This window comes from Poeciliopsis prolifica, unplaced genomic scaffold (genome assembly GCF_027474105.1).
Source record: "Poeciliopsis prolifica strain line A6 unplaced genomic scaffold, Auburn_PproV2 SCAFFOLD001, whole genome shotgun sequence".
Lineage (NCBI taxonomy): Eukaryota > Metazoa > Chordata > Actinopteri > Cyprinodontiformes > Poeciliidae > Poeciliopsis > Poeciliopsis prolifica.
The window spans coordinates 16,199,328-16,221,783 of record NW_026562376.1 but is presented as its reverse complement, the minus strand read 5'-3'; the positions used below and the strand labels follow the sequence as shown (position 1 = coordinate 16,221,783).

General features: G+C 38.0%; 1 protein-coding gene across 2 annotated transcripts in view; it reads left to right on the top strand.

Annotated features, from left to right (window-relative positions):
• The window catches only part of necab2 (N-terminal EF-hand calcium binding protein 2), an 87,126-nt gene that overhangs the window by 53,723 nt on the left and 10,947 nt on the right, over nt 1-22,456 (top strand). Inside the window, exons 8-9 of one of the 2 annotated variants that reach the window (XM_055032166.1) lie at nt 1,967-2,046; nt 7,505-7,561. In XM_055032166.1, coding sequence (XP_054888141.1) covers nt 1,967-2,046; nt 7,505-7,561 — 137 coding nt within the window. The remainder of the gene's footprint in view (nt 1-1,966; nt 2,047-7,504; nt 7,562-22,456) is intronic. The other variant, XM_055032173.1, reaches the window with a different exon arrangement.

The following is a 22,456-nucleotide window of genomic DNA, read 5'->3' as shown; positions in this document are numbered from 1 at the left end:
CAGCCAGCAGGAGCCTCAGAGCAAGTACAGATGTTGGCTTACAAGGAGAGGTAGAAAGTCAGAGAAGAACAAAAGAACAACTTGAATATTTTCTAGAAATCTTACCTCTTTCTGTGAGTACATCACGTGTGAATTTATCAACCATGGGTCTGACTTTACTTCATGTTATGGAAACTGATTTCCTTATATTTCTTTTTAAAGTGAGAGAATTGTCTTGTGCAGACATGTTTTCATTGAAGTTTGAAACTTTTCTCTGAAATGAAACAGCATCTGAAATGAGACCCAATTTGCTGTAAATAAAGGCTTTGTGCACAGAAAATAATAGAAAATTATATGTAAATGAACTATCAGAAAAGTAAAACTCAAATGTTACTTCAAGGCATAGCCATTATGCTAATTACTACACATTTTTTGAAGGCTTATTTTTTTTAAAAAGTGATCAATTTGCAGTAATTTATTTAAAGTAATTATAATCTGCATAACACCTGAAACAGCAGTTCTTCTTAACTGATGCAGGTGGAGAAGGAAAGGTGCTTTTGTAAAAGATGTGCAACTGAACTATTTTTGTTGTTTTAAAGCAAAGCAACAGACAGACTAACCAACATATAAGCTTATAAGAATGCTGCACCTGAAGTTAAATTAGGAAATGCTAAATAACTCAAAGTTGGTTTAATTGAAGAGAAAATCAATAAATACTCCTGTTTCTTTTAAGGAACTGTTGAATGTGAAGGCTGTGATTCTTCTTACACTTCTTTAAATGACCTGGCCACTTATTTCTCTAACTCTATAAAATGACCACTGGGTTTTTATCTGCAGCTGTCTGTCGTGTAACAGACCGTGGTTTAGCTGATGAGTGTGTTCCTTCTGCATACGTGTGTTAAGGATGTCAGGAGGAAGCTCCTAATTGACTGGCTGTTAAAGCTTTTAATGAAGAGTGGGCAGCCCAAGCTCCAATTTGCTGCACAATGACCATCAGGGAATGAAAACAGGCTGGCAGTCGAGCAAGTAGGAAAAGTGAAATTAGTCTTTGAGAGGAGAGGGAAGTAGCGCAAGCTAGTTGGAGAGGTGGTGTTCTGAAATTGGGGCAATAAGAAGATAAAATTATGTTTTTTGCCATTTCTTCAAAAACCGAACATGAAACACCTCTGGCTGAAATCAAAACCCGTCTACATGCTGGAGTCATTATGAAATGGCCTGGCTCTCCTAAAAGATCGTTTTTGAGTCTTAGTAATATTTAAAATATTACATTCATTATCTAGCGTAACAACCCTGACCTATCACTGCAGACTTACATCTTATGTCTGCATATCTGAAGGCTCAGATATAAAGCCTTCTTCACTGCAACCACTAACCTTGATCATCATTTTAGGTGCAAAAATCTTCGGTTTGCAAACAATATTGTTTCACACCCAAACGTCAAAATATTCTTCATAACATATTTGTTTAGGGGTGTTTTAATACCTACTGCAGTGGGTTAGGTTGGTTCAGATGACTTAAAGCAGCCCTTTTGTGTCTGGACCTTTGAGTTGATCATGAGTCGTAACAAAAGGATGATCTGAAGGAAGATATGCTTGTTTCATAGCTACGCGGTTATATCTTGTATTACCATCACGCCTTAGAAAAACAACAGCTGAAATAGCTGGTCAGAACTTGAAATGAGTTCATTTAAACTTCTGACCTCAACTGTATCACTATTCCTAGCACCTTCACTGTATCATTTAAATCGTTTATCTTGTAGGATGTTATGGCTGAAGAAAGAGTATAAATTAACATATTGATGGATTAGATGTTTAGTCACTGGAGGAGAGGACATTAATATTGCAGCAGCTAGTGACTGCATTTATTTGAATAAATCTAACCCAGCAACATTAGATCTGGCCACAAACTAGAACCATGTTTTGTGAGTTGATGTGTTTTGTATTCCAATGGATTTGATGGGTTGTCTTGTGTCTCGTGTTTGTTGTAGGAGCTGTAGAGGTGAGGAAAGAAGGTCTGGAGGCTCAGATCAATCGCCTGGCAGAGCTGATTGGACGTCTCGAGAATAAGGTAACAAACACAGCTATTACAAATTGGTTTGTCTTCTAGATTGATAGCAACAATTTATATTGATGCTCCGGATGAATTTGCAGAACTCCCCACTCCTAAACTGATAAAGCACTATTTATTTTAAAATATATTTGTAAACTTAAGGCTGTAGTGATTTGAATTTCTTTTTTTGCCTCAGGTAAAACTCAGTTTAAAATGGACGCTTATTCATTCTAGGGAATGTATTGAACTTTGTGCTCAGACTAATCACACAGATCAAACTAAGGTCTTTTGGATTTGCAGTCATGGTTGTTCTGCTGATCTTGGTGCAGCACCAGATGAATTGTGTATTGAGAGCTATGAATTACTTTGTGAGATTTCAGGACTCACCAAATCGTCCAAATGTATGTGAAGTCATGTAGATATTTCACGTGTTTATTTGTCTTTTGTTTAATTTGTGACACTGAATAATCATTTTCCAGACAAAATCCAGACTGAAGATGAACCAATTTTGTGTTTGTTGATGAGTTTCTTTATCTGTTTTATCAATAAGTTTTTTTTTCTTAGAGATGAGATCCAGACAGTTTCTTGACCACAGATTCAAACTGCTAGTTAAATGATAATTAAGCCACGTTTTTACGTTTCACTTTTGACATTATGATGGAAAATACACAGATCGTCACCAAATTGTTGGAAGAACCTGTTCTGTTGGGTTGTTGTCTGTCCTCTTCGGCAGAACTAGAAGCAGAAATTTTGTGCGGAACCACACGGCCGACATAGTTCTAGCAAAACACATTTCCTCTGCGGCTGGTTGGACTCTTGCTAGATTTTGTTCCTCAGGCAAATTATTTTCTATATGACCAAAACTATTGGAAATTAAGTTTCTATAGCTTAATATGCAAAATATATATATATATTTTGCTTTCTATCTTGTTAAAATATCTCAACTTACTGGTGACTGGGAAGAAATTGGCTTCATCCATTCCTCCAATTTTACTTTGACAAAGGCCAAATGCATGTTGACCTCATTGTTCTCTACAGGGCTCCTAACTGGACCACTGTCAGAAAAGACCTCAGCAGACATGAGGGTTTTTTTTTAAATACTGTGTTTCCACCAGAGAGCACTTTAGTCTGTCCTTGATGACTTTCTTGGGTGGAATTGAAGGGGCTTCTTTGCTGTGCGTGTTGTCCAAAGGATTTCATCTCTCTGGGACTTCAGATGCACTTCTTAAGCTTTGACTTTTTTGCAGTGTGATTTTGTGCATTTCTCTGGAGGAATATGAGGAATCCATAGTTGTATTTCTGGAGCTTGCTGGACCGTTGTTGATATCCTGAAACTTCTCCAGCAGAGTCTTTAATTACATGGTTCTTTATGATGCAACTGTTTTTCATTTGCAATCTGCTTAGCTGCAGCTTGTTGCATGCCAGATCAGGTTCTGATTGCAAACACAAGAACACATCAACTTTACTTTAATAACATTCTCATTTAGTCTGGTATAATTTGATATGACTTTTTAGAACAGAACTTTCACAGCTTAACTTGCAAATATAAACATGTTTTTTTTTTTTTTTTTGCTTTGAACTAAGCTCACAAGGCCCTTTTTAATGAATTAATGTCCTTCTAATCAATTCACAAAGTTGGCAAAACAACGTATCAGCAAAAGAAGTTTCGGCCTTCACTATACATTTGTCCCAATAAAACACTATCCATTTGTCAAGTTAAACTTATTTGTGTGCATAAAACATTACTCATGCCCATATGGCAATCTGGCCTCAAGCCTTTGCCTGGAGCTGCAAAGACATAGAAGCATTTCTGCTGACTATGTGAATGTTTGTCTTTTTGCTGCTGTTATGAGAGATTGGGTGGGTATCATACTAATTATTTTTCAACAATAAATTCAGGAATGTGCACATTTAATGTTGTTAGAGACCAGCAGTAGCTTCATGAGCTGAAATCAATTTAGTGTTATGTGTTTATTTAGTGTTTCAGGCATGTTTGGGCAATACTGAGACTTTAGAGGATTCTTTAGAAATGATGTCCTTTCTTGTTTGAATGGTGCCTTTTTGGAGGCCCTCATTCTGCAATCAAAAATGCAGAAAATCATATAGGTTATGACGTAGGGCAAAAATGCAGTGCAGTCCTATACAAATTACATCTCCCTGTTTGCAGAAGCAAACAATAGAAAACATTTTTCAGGCACAATTGATCGATATTTATAAGAGCAAATATCCACATGACTCACTTCAAAAATTGCGAAGGATTAAAAATGACACCAAATGCTTTAAAGAATATGTGGTGACTGCCAGCTGGATAAATGGCTTCACATGAGGCTCGTCAGACACATAATTTAACTCAAATATTTAGCTTTAATGTCATAAAGACCTTGTTTTTCAATAGATAATTAACAACTACAATTATTTAGATTATAACACCTCTTCTATATGGTAAAATTCATATTTTCACAAATGTGTTGCATGTATTTTCTGGAGCAATCTATCGTTCCATATTAGATATGTTCAGAAAATGAATCACTTTAAGAAACTTTAAAGATCTGTTTTTATCCACTGGCCTTTGTTTACAATGAATCAGTTCTGTCTGTTGAGTTCCTTTGTTTTCAATGTTACATTTGTTTTTACATCTAGTGTGCTTGTAAAGCTCTTTAGTCCAGCTCATTATAAAGTACTCCACTGCAATGTTAATAGTTCAGTCCATCCAACAACATTGTTTCATGAACTGCAAGATTAGTTGTTTAGATCCATATTTCACTTCTAGAGGGGTTTGTGTTGAGTCATAACATTTCTGCTGCTCATAAATTAAGTAAATTTGGTTAAATGTCATTTCAGCTCTAATGAGACTAAACGGTAATGTTGCATATTTCTTTTCAACACCGAAACGCCTTATTAAACTCATGCGCTTGCCAAGCTTTTGCACAAAAATTATTGAAACAAAATATCTGTTTCAATAATTACAATTATCAAAACAAGATGGAGGATCAGGATCGGCATCCTGATTCTGTAGATCAGGATGAGAAGAGAGAAGGTGTGGAGATGGTTAATAAGTGGGTGAATAAATTAGGACTTCTTTGATTAAGAGGGAAGGATTTAGTTCCAAAAAAGGAAATGTATTTAACTATTTCCCTTCGTCTTTTTCCTGAGACACGGCCACAAATCAAGACACCACCTCATCTCCCTCATTGTCCATCCTTCCATCCTTCATGCCCTTCTCTTTTTTCAGTACTGAGCCTTTTAAGCCTAATGGATCCTTAGCGCACTCGGCGAGTTTCGCAAAAGAAAGCAGCTACGAGAGAAAGAGCAAAGAATAACAAAACACATTATGCTGCCCAGGGGGAGCATGAGGACGAACATGTTTTCTCACTCCCTTGTTAGAATAAGCCTTCAGCCTTAAGCCCAACTGTGATTTCGTACAACAAATGACTCAGGTTTAAATAAAACAATTTCCCACAATCCAGTGACCTCAATTTTGGCAGCAATGATTGAAACACCTTTAAAGAGATGTTCTTTAATCACTTGTGGGCCCCCAGGCTCCAGAGAGCCCATTACTCCTACCTGGTTGCTTGAAGTGACTGTGGCTTGAAGAAAAATTATTTTTACATTTGATTAAACTCAGTGAGGGTCTGTTTTTATATTTTTTTTAAACGCACACATAGTAAGAGGAACAATGTTATTTGTGCTTCATTCACTTCTGCTTTCCTCTCTCAAAGTGAAGTAAAGACATTAGTGAGGATCAAATTTAAACGTTTGCTTCAAAATTTATCAACTAGCACAATTCAAAGTAACTGATCACTATTTACGTCACTTAAAATGAATTGAAATTATAGTGGGAATATTTTATTTAAAGGAGATAAATGTGTTTGAAATGTCGACACTGTTCCATTGTCAACAGCAGTAGAAATTATACCAGTATATCAGTTTTTCATCAAACCTCCAATGTTTGACTCTGTGCTTTAACAATAATAATAGATCCAGGACAAAACACACATCTGCTGGATTATATTTACAGAGAGAAAAGTACTGCAGAAAGGATATGAGAGGAAAGTAAGGTTTCACAAAGGCATCATAAAAGTGTCTTTGTCCTGCTGTTCATGCAACTGCTTCCAGCTCGGATCTTCGTATTGACTCTATGCAGGTGTCTGGAAGAGGAAATGATAATCTCACACTGTGTCAGAGTGAATCACGAATTGTTTACTGAATGAATAATCAACCAGCCACACTGCGTGATGTTATATCTGGAAGGATGAAAATAGTGCCCTGTATTGGCACTGCTGCTCTGATAACACGCTGGAAATCCTGTTACCTGCTAAAAAGGTAAATTCATGCTGCCTGTGTTGCTGGGTGTCGCTCTTAGATTCTCCTGCTGTCTTTCATGTTCTCGGTTTGCAAACTATTACTATTTATTGCTCTCCGGGTGGTGCAAACAGGAAAACGATTTTTTTTTTCTTTTTTGTAGGAGCATCAGAGCCATGGTTTTACAGGGTTTAGTGAAGCACGTATGAAAGGATACAATAGGCCGAACACTGAGAAGCAATTTATTTTCAACAAAAGAAAAAGCGGTATGCGTGCTTCCCTGATTCGTTCACCAATAAAGAAAGTTCAACTTTGTGCAATGAGAAAAATCAATCTGTAAGAAAGTGAAACATCTAGAATAGACACTAGAGGATATTTCAATGATGCTGGTCGACTCCTTGTTGTGTGGGTCGTCTAATGCACCCATTGGCTCAAACACTGAGTCACTGTGGGATCTGCGCACCCCACTGGACAGTTTTAGCTATTTTCAATATTCCTCACATTCTGTTTAGAGGTGAGACTAATCTTTCATGTGCTGAACAACCACCAACACAAAGCGCTTTCTATTTGAGTCCAGCTGTGACCGTGCTGTCACATTAAGCCTGACTTCATAATCTCTTAATTGCGTGTGTGTGTGTCTGTGCTTTGGGTGCCAGACCCCATTTCTTCACCTTTACCTCCTGTGTTGGGTAAAAGCCAGTCACCCTTTGAAGAGCACCGAACAAACTATGTTTTTCATCTGTCACCTCAGTAATGGCAACCTCACTGTTGCTGGCTCAAACTGGTTTACGTAACTTTTGAGTCACTGAGTGTCAAAGTGGAGGAGAATCGTGGAGATTGTTTTTTGTCATCTTTGCACACAGTTATTGTGCTGTCAGACCACCTGACTCTCCCTAAATACGGTAATTTTATTCAGGCTTTAGGTCATTAACCTTTCCAAATACTTTTGTATAAAAATTTCAGTTTTAGAAGGAAATTTCTTGTCATGTTTTACTACATCCACCTTCTTTGGGAAAAAAAAAAATCTAAAAATACCATCTCCCTCTGTTGTGCCTGCTTCTGCTCTCATCCTGTGCATTGACACCTCTTGTTGTGCTTTTAGCTGCTGCCGTTGTAGTTGCCCCTGTTGATTGACGTGTTGCTGCTCTTGTTGTTGTTGTGTTTCTGCTTTCAGACAGTCTCGTTTGATCTGCACCAGAGGCTAACAGATACAGATGGCACCCCGAGCGCAGTAAGTAAGCCAAACATTGAATGAATACATCCCGCACTGCACGCAGCCTCAGGTCCAGCATCGCTCACTGCCGCCTGTAGGCTGCTCAGTTAATGACGAGCTCAGTGAGTGCATCATGGATAGGCTCTCTTTTATTTCCCTGGAAACATGTTGGGTCTTAATTTGCTTTCTCGGCTTTAGCATTTATAAAAATCAAGTAAGAAAGTCTCTTCTTAAATAGAAGAAGACATAACCACCAGCAGCTGTTTTGAGAGCTAAGGACTGAGTGTCTATGTATATCACACTTTCAATGCAATGCAATGTTTAAACACCGTAAAGAGGTCTTCTTGTACTATATGCCAATGTCACATAATATTACAGAATAATACATTAAAATTTGAGGTTCCAATGCAAAACTATGATAAAGTTTGAGTTATGAATACTGTTGTGACTGTAAGTTTAAAATGTATTGTTTTCAGTTGATTTGTGTATTAAAAAAACAATTAAAAATAGGAGAAAAGCAGAAACAGCTCAGCTGCATCTGACATCTGTGTTGTTGCAATATGTTAAATACTTGCAAATGATCTGCTTATCTTTAAAAGACAAGCTCAGTGATCTTGCAAACACTGGTTAAAAAGCACTTGCTACAGAGCAACAGATGAATCACTGAGACACTTTCCTCAGTGAGTCAGAATAATTACGTTCTTAGAGGATCCACCAATAAAAACCCAAAGGAGACAAATGTGAAGCTTTGTTCATTTTGTTTTGTCTTAGAAATGTCAAACAGGAAACGGAGACTTTCACAAGCTACTCATTGGGTTTGCTGATTTCAAAACAGTTTGTTCGTTTTATTGGCCAGCACCTTTAATGTCCATCATTACCAATAACCGCTGTTTTCAGTTCTGACTGTTTAGAGTGCAATAATCAGTCACGCAGGCCTGTAATCTATAATCATCTTTATTAAACTGGGAGAAGATAATCACTGTTTTGTTGCATCATTACACAAACTAACAGCAAAGTGCCGTGGCTACACCAGACAGGCTGAAATTAGAACAGGTTGAAATAAACCAATCCCTCCGTTTTATATTAGAAGTCAATCATAGTGGTTGCACACAAACTGAACGGTGTTTAATTGAAGAAAGCTCTGAAAATAATGTCTCGAGATAATGACTTTCTTTTTTATCATCTGACCTGTTTGTGGCTTTTTAACCAGGTGATTTAAAAAGCCAGCTTTATTTCAATATTAAATGTGTTCAAGATGTTCAATTTGTAGATGTATTTACATGCAAAGCGTCACTTACTGTAGAGCATCTGAGAAAGTGCATGATTTATGTGATCGTTCAAAAGACGCTGTGATAAATTTACCTTTTAGTTTGAACTTTTCATGAACACAGTAATCCTGAAAATCCAGAAAAGTTTGTTTAGCTTGTACACATGAAGGCAAGCAAACAGTGGAGGAGATTTGTTGCATATGTCTCATAAAGTGCTTTGATTCTCCTTGAATGGCTACTTACTAATGGCTCATTTGTATTCAAAATAATGCAGCGTAAAAAAAAAGATTAAATAGGATTTGGTTAAATGACAATAAAATTCCTGATTGTTTTAACCAATATTGGTTTTCCATTTGGTAATTTTCCTGCAGAAGTGTGTATGTGTGTGTACATGTTCGTTTTGTGATTCCTGTGGATAATTTTTACAACACAAAGTGCATCTCCTCAAGTCAAAAATGATATGGCAATGCAATTTATTGCACATTTTTTACACATGAAGCATTTTTGTTTCCACACTGGATTCACAACACAACACTGGTTTTGGTTTATATTATTTTTTCTGTAAAATTTATACCAATTAATTAATATATTTGTGGTCAGTCAAACTGTGTTATCACAGAAAGAGACATTTTTTGTATTTCAGGAAGACATCTTCATGTTGTTAACAATTTTTTGACTTTTTGTTAGCCAGTATAGATGTTTTTGAAACATATTTGTCAAGAATTATTTTGGAGTTATCGAGATTAGAGTTTCATGCAGGAGAATTTTACTGTCAAACAAAGAACACTTCATGCTACCTTCTGGCTTCAGGGTGATGCTAATTTTATTTTCTCCAGATATTATTTTGTCAGTACAGAAGCACAAATAGATTTATACAAAATGACAAATCTTTGCTGTACAGTTTGGAGTTTCGTCTATCTCTTTGGCTGCCCTATTTTTATTCTGTTGACATGTTTTGTTCCTGTTTGCATTTCTTGAATTTGTTTTGCATTACTTTAAAGTCATTTTTGTCTCCATGGATTTAGTTTGTGTCTGTTTGTGTTTTCACATAAAGTTCCCCATTTCCTGATGGTTTCATTTTGTTTTTTCCCAGAGTTTGTTCAAGGCTTGAGGCTAGTGCTACGCTTACTGTGTCTGTGTTGACCTGGAGTTTGTTTACATACTTTCTCACAGCATATTTTTAACCAAATGCGCCTTTTTCATTTGTTCCAAGTTTGAAAACCAGTTTTTGTAGCACTTTTACCTACTATACTAATTGTTTTTTAAATGTGCAAAACTCATTATCAAATTCATGATGCACTTTACATGATTCTAGTTTCACTGTTCTGGAAATGATTAAAAGAAAAATGTGATTCATTTCTCTTTTAAAAGCAGAGGGAAAAAAATCTTAAAGCCAGGTAAAAACCTTGATAATAAAAATATCTGTTCTTTTAAACCTCAAAATGCAGAACCTGTTAAAGCCTAAAGCCAAGCACAGCCAGTATCTTGTTTTGTGAAACTAGATCCACCATCATCGAGCCTAACTGCAACACAAGGATGAACTTATTTGCACTTGAATATTATATAAGCTAGACATATTTCTGAAGAGCATTTGGTCCGGATGTTTTACACATTCTCATTTCACATTGAATCTTAATTTTTTTTAAAAAACTACATTTTTTTGTATTTTTCTTAATGGTCCAAAATGTTTTAGTTATATATTTTTTCTTTATTCTCTTCGAACACATGGTGTTTGCCTCTGGCCCCAGATCTTCTATCTGCAGGAGGCCATTGTGATAATCACATATTGCGCTTTTGCCCTCAGCAGTCCAGCCACTTATAGCTTCCCATTAGCCGCCGGGAAGCTGTGAGAGATGGACTAAATTGCCTTGTTGTCATGGCCACAGACACAAAAACACTGTTTTTATTATTTGGCATATTTTCCCCCTCCATTATTATGGAGTGATTGTGGAGAGGAACATATGAGTGAAATGCGGGGAGAATAGCAGAGTAAAAGCCCCACTGGCCAGGATTCAAGCAGGGATCCAACTGCTGATAAATGCACAAAAACTTTCGACCTCCTAAAGACTGATGGAGGTGTTAGGAGCTGGTGTAGGTTCCTCCTAATGAAGACAAATAAATTATTCTTTTAGGAATATTTCTGCAGAACATGGGGAAATTTATTTCCTAAAAAAACAATAACAACAAAAAACCCTTTAGTTCTCCTTTGCACCAAGCCATGAGGAAAGTCTTCACAGGGTTTGCTGACAGGGTGTGCTCTCTGTCACATTGATGTAACAGAGAGCACATGCAGAACTTCAGCGATAAAGTGATGATTCATTATCCTGTTCGCTGCATATGTGGGTCCTTGGAGCAGCCTGTATACATGTGTCCCTCAGTGCATATCAATCCCTGTCCACGGTAAAATAGAGCTCCCACTTTTACAGTAGTGCACACACCTCCAAATTGATTGCACTGGTTGAACTAAAAGTTTTGTTTTTCAAGTTACAATTTAGATGTATTCCCACAGTAAGAGATAACATCTGGGTTTTGACATAGTTTATCTGATTACAGAGATCAGTGAATGACTTTGTGTTTGTGATTCCAAACATCATTGACTTCAGTTTTACATTTTCAAGTGATCCAGCTTTATTGAAATGGATGTGGAGGTTGTGGAGATTATCAGGTCTGAATCTGGTGTGGAACCATTCTTAAGTACCATTTTCCCAAATTGCCACTTCAGTTGTGACTTTCAGTTGACTTTAATGCTTGGTTGCTCATTTTTCACTAAATCAGTGACCATGATTTGCTTGTTCCTCTGGGAATCTATCACTCCAAACTTGAAACAATCTTTATGCATTAACCTTATTCTTAAAAAAAGTCACTTAGAGAACCATTTTACTTCAGTGACCAAGGATAAGTCATATTGCTTAAAGATCAGATTTATCTACTGAAATGGTAATCTTTAATTTGTGTGCTGTGTGAAAAGCAGCAGAATGCTTTAAAATTCTTATAAAAATTGGCTTTATCATAAAAAAATTAAAAGATCAATATTGTGGCTCTTTTTACCTTTTTCCTCTGCTTCACTATTAATTCGTCAACATTTTTAGAGATGATCTCCCAGAAAGAAAGAAATGCGTACGAACCGACGAACAAATAGCTGAAATAAGAGTAACAGACATGGGCAGACAACTCACTTGACTTGCCTCCCTTTTGATTCTCCGCTGTCCAATCAAAAGATTCTTCATCGTGAGACAGAGGCCAGTACATAGAGACTCGACAAGAAGCTGCGTATTAGGTGCAAAATCAGATGCTGGACCCTATGTCCTGTATATATACATATTTCTGAAGATGGGTCTGTATTTTTTTTCAGCATTTTCTTTGGTACATGTTTATTTCTATGGCTATTGCAAACGCAGAGGCTGTCGGAAAGCTCTGAAAACATGAAAAATTGAACCACTGATTAGAAATGATGTGATTCCAAAAGAACACGATTTGTTCTTTTTCATATCCGAGTTGTTGATTTTTGCGTCTTCCATAAACAAGACTGACTTCTTACCTGCCTCTCTCATTAAAGCTGTCTTTATCTGCCCTCTGAATTGAGCCAAAATCTCTTTTTTTTTCAGAAAATGAAATAAAATTGCTTCATTAAATGTTCAAAATATTATTACTAATTCCCATATGCCTTGTAAGCTCCTCTTGCTTATTTCAGAGCATTGTTAAGTGATGTTCTGAAATAATATCACTTATATTGTGAAATTAAGTCATTCCTAATATGCCTGGATGTGTTTTTACTTTTGTTTTGATAATTTTAAGGATATTTTTTGTATTTTTGGTCATTTGATACATTTCCCTTTATTTTAAATGTTGCTCCTATTGTTCACATTTGATGATTGTGAACAGTCTGCAAGATATTATTTGCTTTCCAAACTTTACAAACAAATTTATCAAAGGCAGCCTTCAGAAATAACTTGTACTTTTTGCAATAGCATCAAAATGCCTCATCAACCAAATGAATTATGCTTCTACCTTTGAGCCCCTCTCATTAGATAACCCAGGCTTTCCTGATTAAATGCAAACATTGCTTGCAGGCAGGTGCATCTGTTTGATTAACAAACTGTGGGCGGCTTGTGGAGCCGGATAGTAATGGATGTGTTTATTTCTTTCTATCCAAGAGTTGTGGCATGTAACACAAAAGAAAAGCATATTTAATTTCCTATTCTCTACTCTTCATCCCTTTCTCTTCAACACAGAGTGAATCACCAACTTTTTAGTGTTCGGATTTAATGTAACACCCATTTCTGCTTCTGACCATGAATTTCTTTTAACAAGGTCATGGCCTGTCTCACTTTTTGTGTAATTTTGTTCTTCTTCCCTTGCCACACTGTCCTTCTGACCTTCCGTTTTCCACCAGGAAAAAGTCTGTCAAGGCATTCATGCCCTCACCGCCTCCACAGAAACGAGGCGCTTTGAGTTGGAACGAGGGATTATAATTACTGTAAATCAAACCGTGAATAGTGGATGCAAAGACACTGTTAAACTGCAACTGCAGAGATGGATTAACATTTTCATATAGTGGACGTTGGTAAGCAGTGAGTAGCTTACCTGACAGGAGTGAAGTAGGTAGACTCAATCACACACACTGTATCCTGTCCTTCTCCTAATCCCTCTAGGAAGCCCATCAGGGAAGGAAAGCAATAAAAGCAGGAGAAGCTACAGTTGATTGAGGACAAAATAAGAAAGGAGGTTTGAGAGAGATACTGAGGAAGATTATAAACCAATAAAAGAAAGATAATAGAAATGTTGCAAAGGATAGAGAGGTGGGTAAAAAAAAAGAAAAAAGAAAACCTTGATGGAAACACAAGCCTGGCTCTGTTTTGAGGAAATTGATATTTTCAATAGAGCTGGAAGGTTTTTTCTTTTTTAAATCTTAAATGCACAAATTCATCAAGGTGTCCCCTCCCCTCTGTTCCCCTTCTCCTTTATTCACTCAGTATACTATCTTTGCACAGCTGTTGATGTGAATTAAAACCATAATTAACTGGAAGGCATTCAAAAAGCTAGACCCAACTTCATGCATTCATTGCTTTCCAGTTTAAAAACCTGCTGGCCCTAAATTATTGCCTTAAGTTTAGTTGCTTTTTCTTTTTTAAAGAAGCTTGCATACGAATGCTAACATCCAGCTGCTCTGGATACTGTAGAGTTCCCTCCAAAGTTTCCTACCGTGTACTAAAAATACCTTCTTGATATGGAAAGATGTATTCGAAGGACATAAAGTAGCTTGTGCAAATTGTGAAATTGAGGGTTTTTCTCTCAATCCTTAAAATTCTAGGAAATTTAACCATAATTAAAAATGATCTGGTCTTTAGTTGATTCTGAAATTATTTAAATCAAACCTTACTGTTTGCTGCTGATTAAATGTAAAGAAAGACACAAAATCCACCCGAACAAAACAAACATGTAAACAGAAATCGCTATATTAGTACAGGTACATTATATAACCCGCCTTTTTAGGTCAAATTATTGACGTAGAGTTCAAAATTAGAAATGAAAAAAATAATCACAATTCCTGTGAACAAAGCTTTTCAGCACTCTTGGTCAGAGTAAAAGCTGCTTCACTTACATTTCCTCTTTAAAACGCTCCGTCTACGGTTTACACTAATCTTAATTTCAGTGCAGAATTAAAAGGTCTTCAAAGTGTTGCACACAGCTTTCTAATTCCTGCAGATTAGCTCCAGTGATGCAGGTTATTTTAAGCTGCTCTCTGTAAGAGAGCATCAATGGTAACTACATTTATGTGAAGGGCCCACACCGCACTCATTTCTGCTTTCAAATCATTTTACTCTTAGCATCTTGACATCAGGTTCCACTTTTCCTTTCTCCTGAAGCAGCACATGATGGTTCAGTTATTTTTAGACTGCCAAACTGAACTTAAAAGACCCTTGACTTGTGAACAACTTACTGATTCGATTCCTGAAGCAGAGTTTTTCTTAAGACCCTCTAATAATCTAAGATATGAGATTAACTGTAAAGTTTTAGATGAAGACAATCTGGTATTTTTACAGCTCAGTGGCGTGCTTCTCTAAAATACTTTGGTGTGTGCAGGAGTTCTTGGTTGATTCATTGACTGGACATTTCTCAGGCCTCACAATTGAAAAACTAGCCTTGCATCTTTACCATTCAGCCTCTTTGCTTGGCAAGTGACATCAGGTATTTGTGCTAATTTGCTACATCAAACATGATGCTGAAGATTAGGACCAACCATCTCTGCTTCGATCAGATCTGAGATCTTGCTTATTTTGAATGCAGCAGTGCAGGCCAAAGTCATCCTGCCTGCCTTTGTTGAATAGCAGATGATTTTATCTTTAAAACAGCCATTAATAGGTCAATATTTTTGCCTCGTGAACTCTTATGGTAACTGAGGTGTATAACGACTATCATGAATCTCCTTTGATTTTCTTCCCGTTTTTTGGTTGGTGTATGAGTGGCAATTTCTCAGCTCAGTGCATTGCACAGTCTGACCTTTGGGTGAATTTGCTGGGACGTCCAGTCCTGAAATAATCTTAGTGTCCAATAGACCTAATAGATTTCATTTAGTCATGAGTGAGTTTTTCGTCTGCTGTCTTAGCTGAGGCCAAAGACAACCATTGAATAATTTTTCAGTCCACAGCTTTAACATGTGATGATATGAAATTGTTACCTTTGTAAACACTTGAGATCAGCCTTAAATCATTTCAAACTTTATAAAGACTAGATTATTTTTATTATGTCTTTATGGGTGAAATCTGAAAATTAGAGGATGGCCCTAAATTATTGCCCTAATCAACTTATTGCTGATTAATTGTACCAGTAAATGAGATAATTTCATCTACTGAATAGCACTTGTGAAGGGGAAATAAACGGGAAATGAAACCAATCCCCCTAAGAGACCTCCTTGAATGTTTCAATTATTTAATCAGAAATGAACTTTTGAACATATTAAATGTGCATTGGTGGTCTTTGTACCTTTAGTAACCCTGAACAAACATGGCAGACTGTCAAGTGTGACGGGTCTATGGGTAACAGGGTTTTATGAGATCTTGATCGTCTTACTGTCTACAGCCTTGATGTATTAAAGATGGCACTTGTTCTCTAAATAGCCCCTATTCCCTGGTGGCTGTTTGGAGTCTTGGCACTGGAGATTTTCTCTGTAAATTCAATAACGGCCCCCACATGCATTAATCAATCACAGCCTACACTGCATCTCACTGTACATCCCCCTTACCCCCCTCTTTTCCCTCTTCCCTCCTTTTGGCTCTGCTGCTGTACAATTTAGTCCACTCAGCCCGTAAACCTGACAGCTCGCTCACTGAATCTGTTGGTGTGTGTATGAGTGTGTGTATATGGCTGGTCCCTTCCATCTTTCACCTCCATATATTCTGACGTAGCCTTTATTGCCTACCTTTCTCTGTTAAACTGGCTTCATTGACTATTTTGTTGCAGGCTTTTATCAGACTGACTACTTAGCTGTCTGAAAGGCTGTGCTGTTTTCCAGTTAAAGTCACTCTGCATCTCTTTTCCCTGCATCAAGAGCCCATTTTATGATGCATGTCTAATTATGAGTGATCACCATGAGCAGAGTTAAACACGGAGCCGACCTGTGTCACAATACACAGCTTTGTCCTTTGTCCGTTTTTGAAAAAAAAAAAAAAAAGCAACACTATCTCACAAAAACTGCACACTAAAAAAGGAAATGTTGAATAATCCAATGAGTCTCTATTTCAACTCCAGCATCCAGGCCTTAGGGTCAGCATCTGGCAAAAACAACATAAAGCAGGATGGTAAATGAATGGGTGAGGGATATTTTCTTAGACCAGTAGGGGGCAACGCACAGCTGAGCATTGTCTGACCATGTCTCTCTCTTTCTGACCACATTGTAAATAAAAACCCAACTTAAATGTTGAGCTTTTATGTCTTAAAGCTCAAACTGGCATTTGAACATGACAATGAGATTACACCAGTGGCCTCCAGTGACATTCACATAATCAATGGCAAATGTGAAGCAACAGTTTGACGTTAACATGTCAATGTGGCCCAAAATCTTAGTAATAGCTCCGATACCTGAATCTACACCACGAAAACTTAAGATAGTTCAAAGCACTAAAGATGATGCACTAGGAAGGTGTACCTGTTTTGGGATTGGTGATTAAAATTTAAAATATTCTTTTTCTGCCCTGAAACTATTTAGTAAATATCCAGATATGGTATTTATTTTCTAGTAATAAATATTTAAATAGTTTTTCTTAATAGGTGTACATGTTTCAAATGATCCTTTTTGTTTATCCAGCTCGTCAGTATGTGACCTGTCAGCCTTGTTTTAATTTTTAGAATGAAAACCGTTGGTTTAGCTGAATAGCATTGCTATAGGGGAAGAAAATCAGATAAAATTTGCAATTCTGGATTCATGTAGTTGTTTTTAAAGGATCAAACCATTTTCCTTCATGTCCTGTGATAGTGTGGCAAACCAGTTATAAGGATGCTGGGATGTTCTTGGCGTGTCCGTGCATTTTGATATCGAGCCAATTAGAAAATGTTCCATCAACTAATATGAATGTGAAAGAGTTTAAATTATTTGTAAATCACATATTTGTTCATTTCAACACTATCATGTTACAGGTCAGACACCCTTTCTTGTTAACGTCTGTCACTTATCCTTTATTTGCTCCGTCTGCGTTCAGCGGGGCAGTGTGAGAATTGACTGCAGTGGTCCGTCCATTACTTAAACACAAGGAGAATTGCAAATTGCTCCTCATTTAAATAAATGAGGGATTCTTCAGCCCAGAGCAAAAATGAAGAGCCAGCAGAGGAGGGAGAGTGAGCTGGGGGAAGAAGAACAAGTTGAAACGACAAGAGACAAAAGAAGAGAGAATGGGTGGGTGAAAAAAACCCAAGGGACACAAGCAGAGACGAGAAAGTTGCAAATCCTTGAGACGTCGCAAAGCAAGAGCAACAAAATTCAGAAGCTTCAAGGCTGCAGGAAGAAAAGAAGCCGAACATTGGAAGGGGGCGGGGAGACGAGTCCTGAGTGATGAGGCTGAGAGATGAGGCTGAGTGATGAGGCTGAGAGATGAGGCTGAGTGATGAGGCTGAGTGATGAGGCTGAGAGATGAGGCTGAGAGATGAGGCTGAGAGATGAGGCTGAGAGATGAGGCTGAGTGATGAGGCTGAGTGATGAGGCTGAGTGATGAGGCTGAGTGATGAGGCTGAGTGATGAGGCTGAGAGATGAGGCTGAGTGATGAGGCTGAGATGAGGCTGAGATGCTGAGAGATGAGGCTGAGTGATGAGGCTGAGATGAGGCTGAGAGATGAGGCTGAGTGATGAGGCTGAGAGATGAGGCTGAGTGATGAGGGAGATGACGCTGAATGATGAGAGATGAGGCTGAGTGATGACGCTGAATGATGACGCTGAGAGATGAGGCTGAGTGATGAGGCTGAGAGATGAGGCTGAGAGATGAGGCTGAGTGATGAGAGATGAGGCTGAGTGATGAGGCTGAGTGATGAGGCTGAGTGATGAGGCTGAGAGATGAGGCTGAGTGATGAGGCAGAGAGATGAGGCTGAAAGATGAGGCTGAGTGATGAGGCTGAGTGATGAGGGCAGAGAGATGAGGCTGATGATGAGGCTGAGAGATGAGGCTGAGTGATGAGGCTGAGAGATGAGTGATGAGTGAGAGATGACGCTGAATGATGACGCTGAGAGATGAGGCTGAGTGATGACGCTGAGTGATGAGGCTGAGAGATGAGGCTGAGTGATGAGGCTGAGATGAGCTGAGTGAGCTGAGTGATGAGGCTGAGTGATGAGGCTGAGAGATGAGGCTGAGTGATGAGGCTGAGAGATGAGGCTGAGTGATGAGGCTGAGTGATGAGGCTGAGAGATGAGGCTGAGAGATGAGGCTGAGAGATGAGGCTGAGTGATGAGGCTGAGAGATGAGGCTGAGTGATGAGGCTGAGTGATGAGGCTGAGAGATGAGGCTGAAAGATGAGGCTGAGAGATGAGGATGAGGCTGAGAGATGAGGCTGAGTGATGAGGCTGAGAGATGAGGCTGAGTGATGAGGCTGAGTGATGAGGCAGAGAGATGAGGCTGAGAGATGAGGCTGAGTGATGAGGCTGAGTGATGAGGCAGAGAGATGAGGCTGAGTGATGAGGCTGAGTGATGAGGCAGAGAGATGAGGCAGAGAGATGAGGCCTCATCACTCAGCCTCAGAAAGACCTGGATATGAATAGCGGGTATTTCCCAGTTCCCATGGTAACGCGTTTCCTTCCTCAGAGGGGTGATGTTCCACATTACGACTTTCTACACATAAATGCATGAACACACATAAACATCAAAACATAGACCTTGATTGTTGCCGAAAAGTTTGCATATTTCACTGTGTAACAACTTCAAGAGGCTTAAATCCATTCATGGGGAAAACAAACACAACGTTTTGACTCTAAGGCTTTATTGTTTTTACTGAAGACATAAGTTTGTTTGTCTTCTTTTTGTCCCAATTAAATAATGACTTAAAAAAAGGTGTGAAAATGTTCACTTATAATTTCATTTTTAAGATTGCTTATTTGCGAAAGCTTAGACGCAAAACGTCATGACGAAGAACACACTATTGGGGCCTGTCACAGCAATGCAGAGAGGAGCTTTGAAATGAGCTAAAAATTGTTCAGGGGCTCAAAGATCCTTGAGAGAGCAGCGAGCAGAGCCGAACGAGAGCAGATGCTGGAATTTTAGAACTACAATAATGGCTGAAGGTTTGAACTGCAGAGATGGCAGAACACACAGTTAGTACAGAAAAGGGCTGAGCAGAATGTCACAGTGACGCCGCCACCGTGACGCAACGCTTAATGCAGACAAGTTGTTGCAAGAGCAAAGGAAACAAGTACCATATGTTCCCAAACTTAGCTTTGTAAAATTAGCTTTGTTTTTTTCTGGTAACAAACTGCTACAAACTATGAATCCGATAGTTTTATAATATATTCACCACCAAAGACAAAAAAAAAAAAAAACATTTTCACTTTTATGCCAATTTCACCAAATGCACAATCCTTGATAACGAGTAAATAGTATTTCAAAAGAGCAGAACAAATCTTATATATTTTGAACAATAACAATATTTGTTGTTAATCTGTTGCTAAGAGATTAGAAAGTTTTTCTGGCAACAAAATGTCATAAAGTAAACATCTGATTTTTACTTTTGCAAAATTTGCCGACTGTAAATTTCTTGTGTCTAAGCAATATTCCAATAGAGCTTGTTCTGCTCCACTGTTTTCCAAGTAACAGTTGTGCAGATAGATAAACTCTTGAGACGGTTGACAGGCGTATGTCACTTTAATTGACGTTGCTTTCAATGCCAAAAGAGTTTATCTATCTGCACAACTGTTACTTGGAAACACAGTGGGAGCAGAACAGTGAAAAAGCAGTGCTTTCTATAAACAACAAAACAGGATGAAGAATGATTATGAAGACTGATAAACTGCTGGCGTCAGTCATCATACATGTGTTTCTGAACTCATTCTACTGATCAAAACAAACTCAACATGGAAACACCACCATCTGCTGGCTGGGAAGAATTACTGCCAGCACACTCCCCGCCTGACATTGTAAGATGTCACCTTATACTAACTACTGTCACAGGTGTTTTTCAGCAGGAGAACAACTCCAGTAACTGGCCTCAAAAAGGTTTTACATGAACTTCCAGAACAGATTCTAACTTCAAGCTTTCTAACATGGCCATCTTGACTAGGAAAGGTATTAACCACAATACCCATGGGCCACTGGTTCCTCTTGGCTTGACAGTCCTTTAAAAGCACAAGGTCTCCAACTTGAAGATCAGGCTTCTCTGATTGCCACTTTCGTCGCGGTTGCAGGGTAGGTAGAGCTTATGTTTTATAAGCAATAATATTAGGCATTAATTTGGTGTTAAGAGATGATGCACATTTTCGTAATATGCTGGTGACAAAAGAGTTATATACTGGGTTTAAAAGATTTTTCTTACATGATATACTGAAGAATAATTGGCACCATACATTTTAAAGATTTTTGTTTTGCAGTTCAAGTCTCAACATTGTCAGTGTTGATCCTCCTCCTATGTGCTACAGTGAAACTTAAACTAAACCCTGACTGATGGTGACCAATTCTGGTCTCGTTAGGGTTCAGTTTTTGTCTTCTCGATGTCTTTGTCTGTCTTGCAGAATTCGTCCTTGTTTGTATTGAACAGAATTGGTGTTTTGCTGTCCCTTCTTGTCTTCACCTTACTGTGTTTGCATACGCATTCTCACGCACTCATGGCCAGTGTTGAGCAAGTTTTACACCGGTGGCAACATGACTTATTAGCATCCGCTTAAGTAAGAGAGAGTCTTAGTGCTTTGTGGGTCTCCCCGGACTCTTTTCCACTGTAACTGAAGTTCTCAGTTTGAAGATTATGAAGGTGCAGACCAGCCTTACTCACCTGTTATATTTTTAGTATTTTTATGGTTTTGTTGTTCGAGTGCAGCATGGTGGGATTGGAGGTGAGGTCTGGGAGCTTTCGGGCTGCATGGTGGATGTGATTAGGTATAGATGCACAGATTCATAGTAGTGTTAAAGTGGATATGCTTGATGTCTTGGTTGTCACATGCCTGGAATGAATCAATAAAATGAAATAATGAATGAGTAGCAAGTTCCTGCTTTTGTGTTACAGGTTCTCCCTATTTTTATCACTTTGCAATTTGGTACTTTGTCATGCTTCTCTTTGGAAGCAACCTTTGCTAACACAAGAAGACAACAAATTCATAACTATCTGCCCCTCTTTCACAGGAAGCAGATTTCTAATTCGGTTGGTAGAGATTACTGCTTGTCTCTTTCACAGCTAGCAAAAGCCCTTTGCAATGATTTAAAATACATGCAATCACTCTGCACACTTATCTTGAATGTAAACTGTCAAAAGCTGAAAAGACAGTTTGCACCCATGTTTTTGTGTTTATTTTGTAAATTATACATATTATTTTAAAAACAGACAATTAGAAGAACCCATCTATGCCTATGGACAACAGTAGAATACTATGTGCCTTCTGTTGAGCTTGTTTTGCCTTTTAAGGCAGACATCCAGTTTGTAATTTATTGTAAACAGAGAGCTGAAAAGCGCTTTGTGCAATGTTACTTTTAATTAATCATGAATGTGTGAATAATTGAACAAGTCAATTAGTTGGTGAATGGTCCGCTGTGTCAATAATTGTCACGTTTATTTTGTTTTAAATGGCTTCATCACACCAAAGCTGCAAAGCCGGACTTATTGATTCTACATAGGAACTAGTCACATTTACTGAGGCATGCATACCTCACAAAAAGACTAAGCAAACATGAAATTACTCTCTTAATTAAGATACTTCAAAACCAATTCACTGCAAATCAATTTAACCTTTAAAGGTAATGACTTTTACCACACATTTTTAGGAACCAAACTGGAAGGTCCTAATTGAAATTTTCATTTCAAGGATAAAGAAATTGAGGAACATTGATTTGTGGATGCAGGATGACTGAAAATTACAGGAGGTAACAAATTACCTCATTTTAAATTCTTATTTAGTCAATAAAAGAAACAAATGGATTGTTTGAATTCTTTGTGACAGGATTCTAACATCTGCTGACCATGTTTTTCA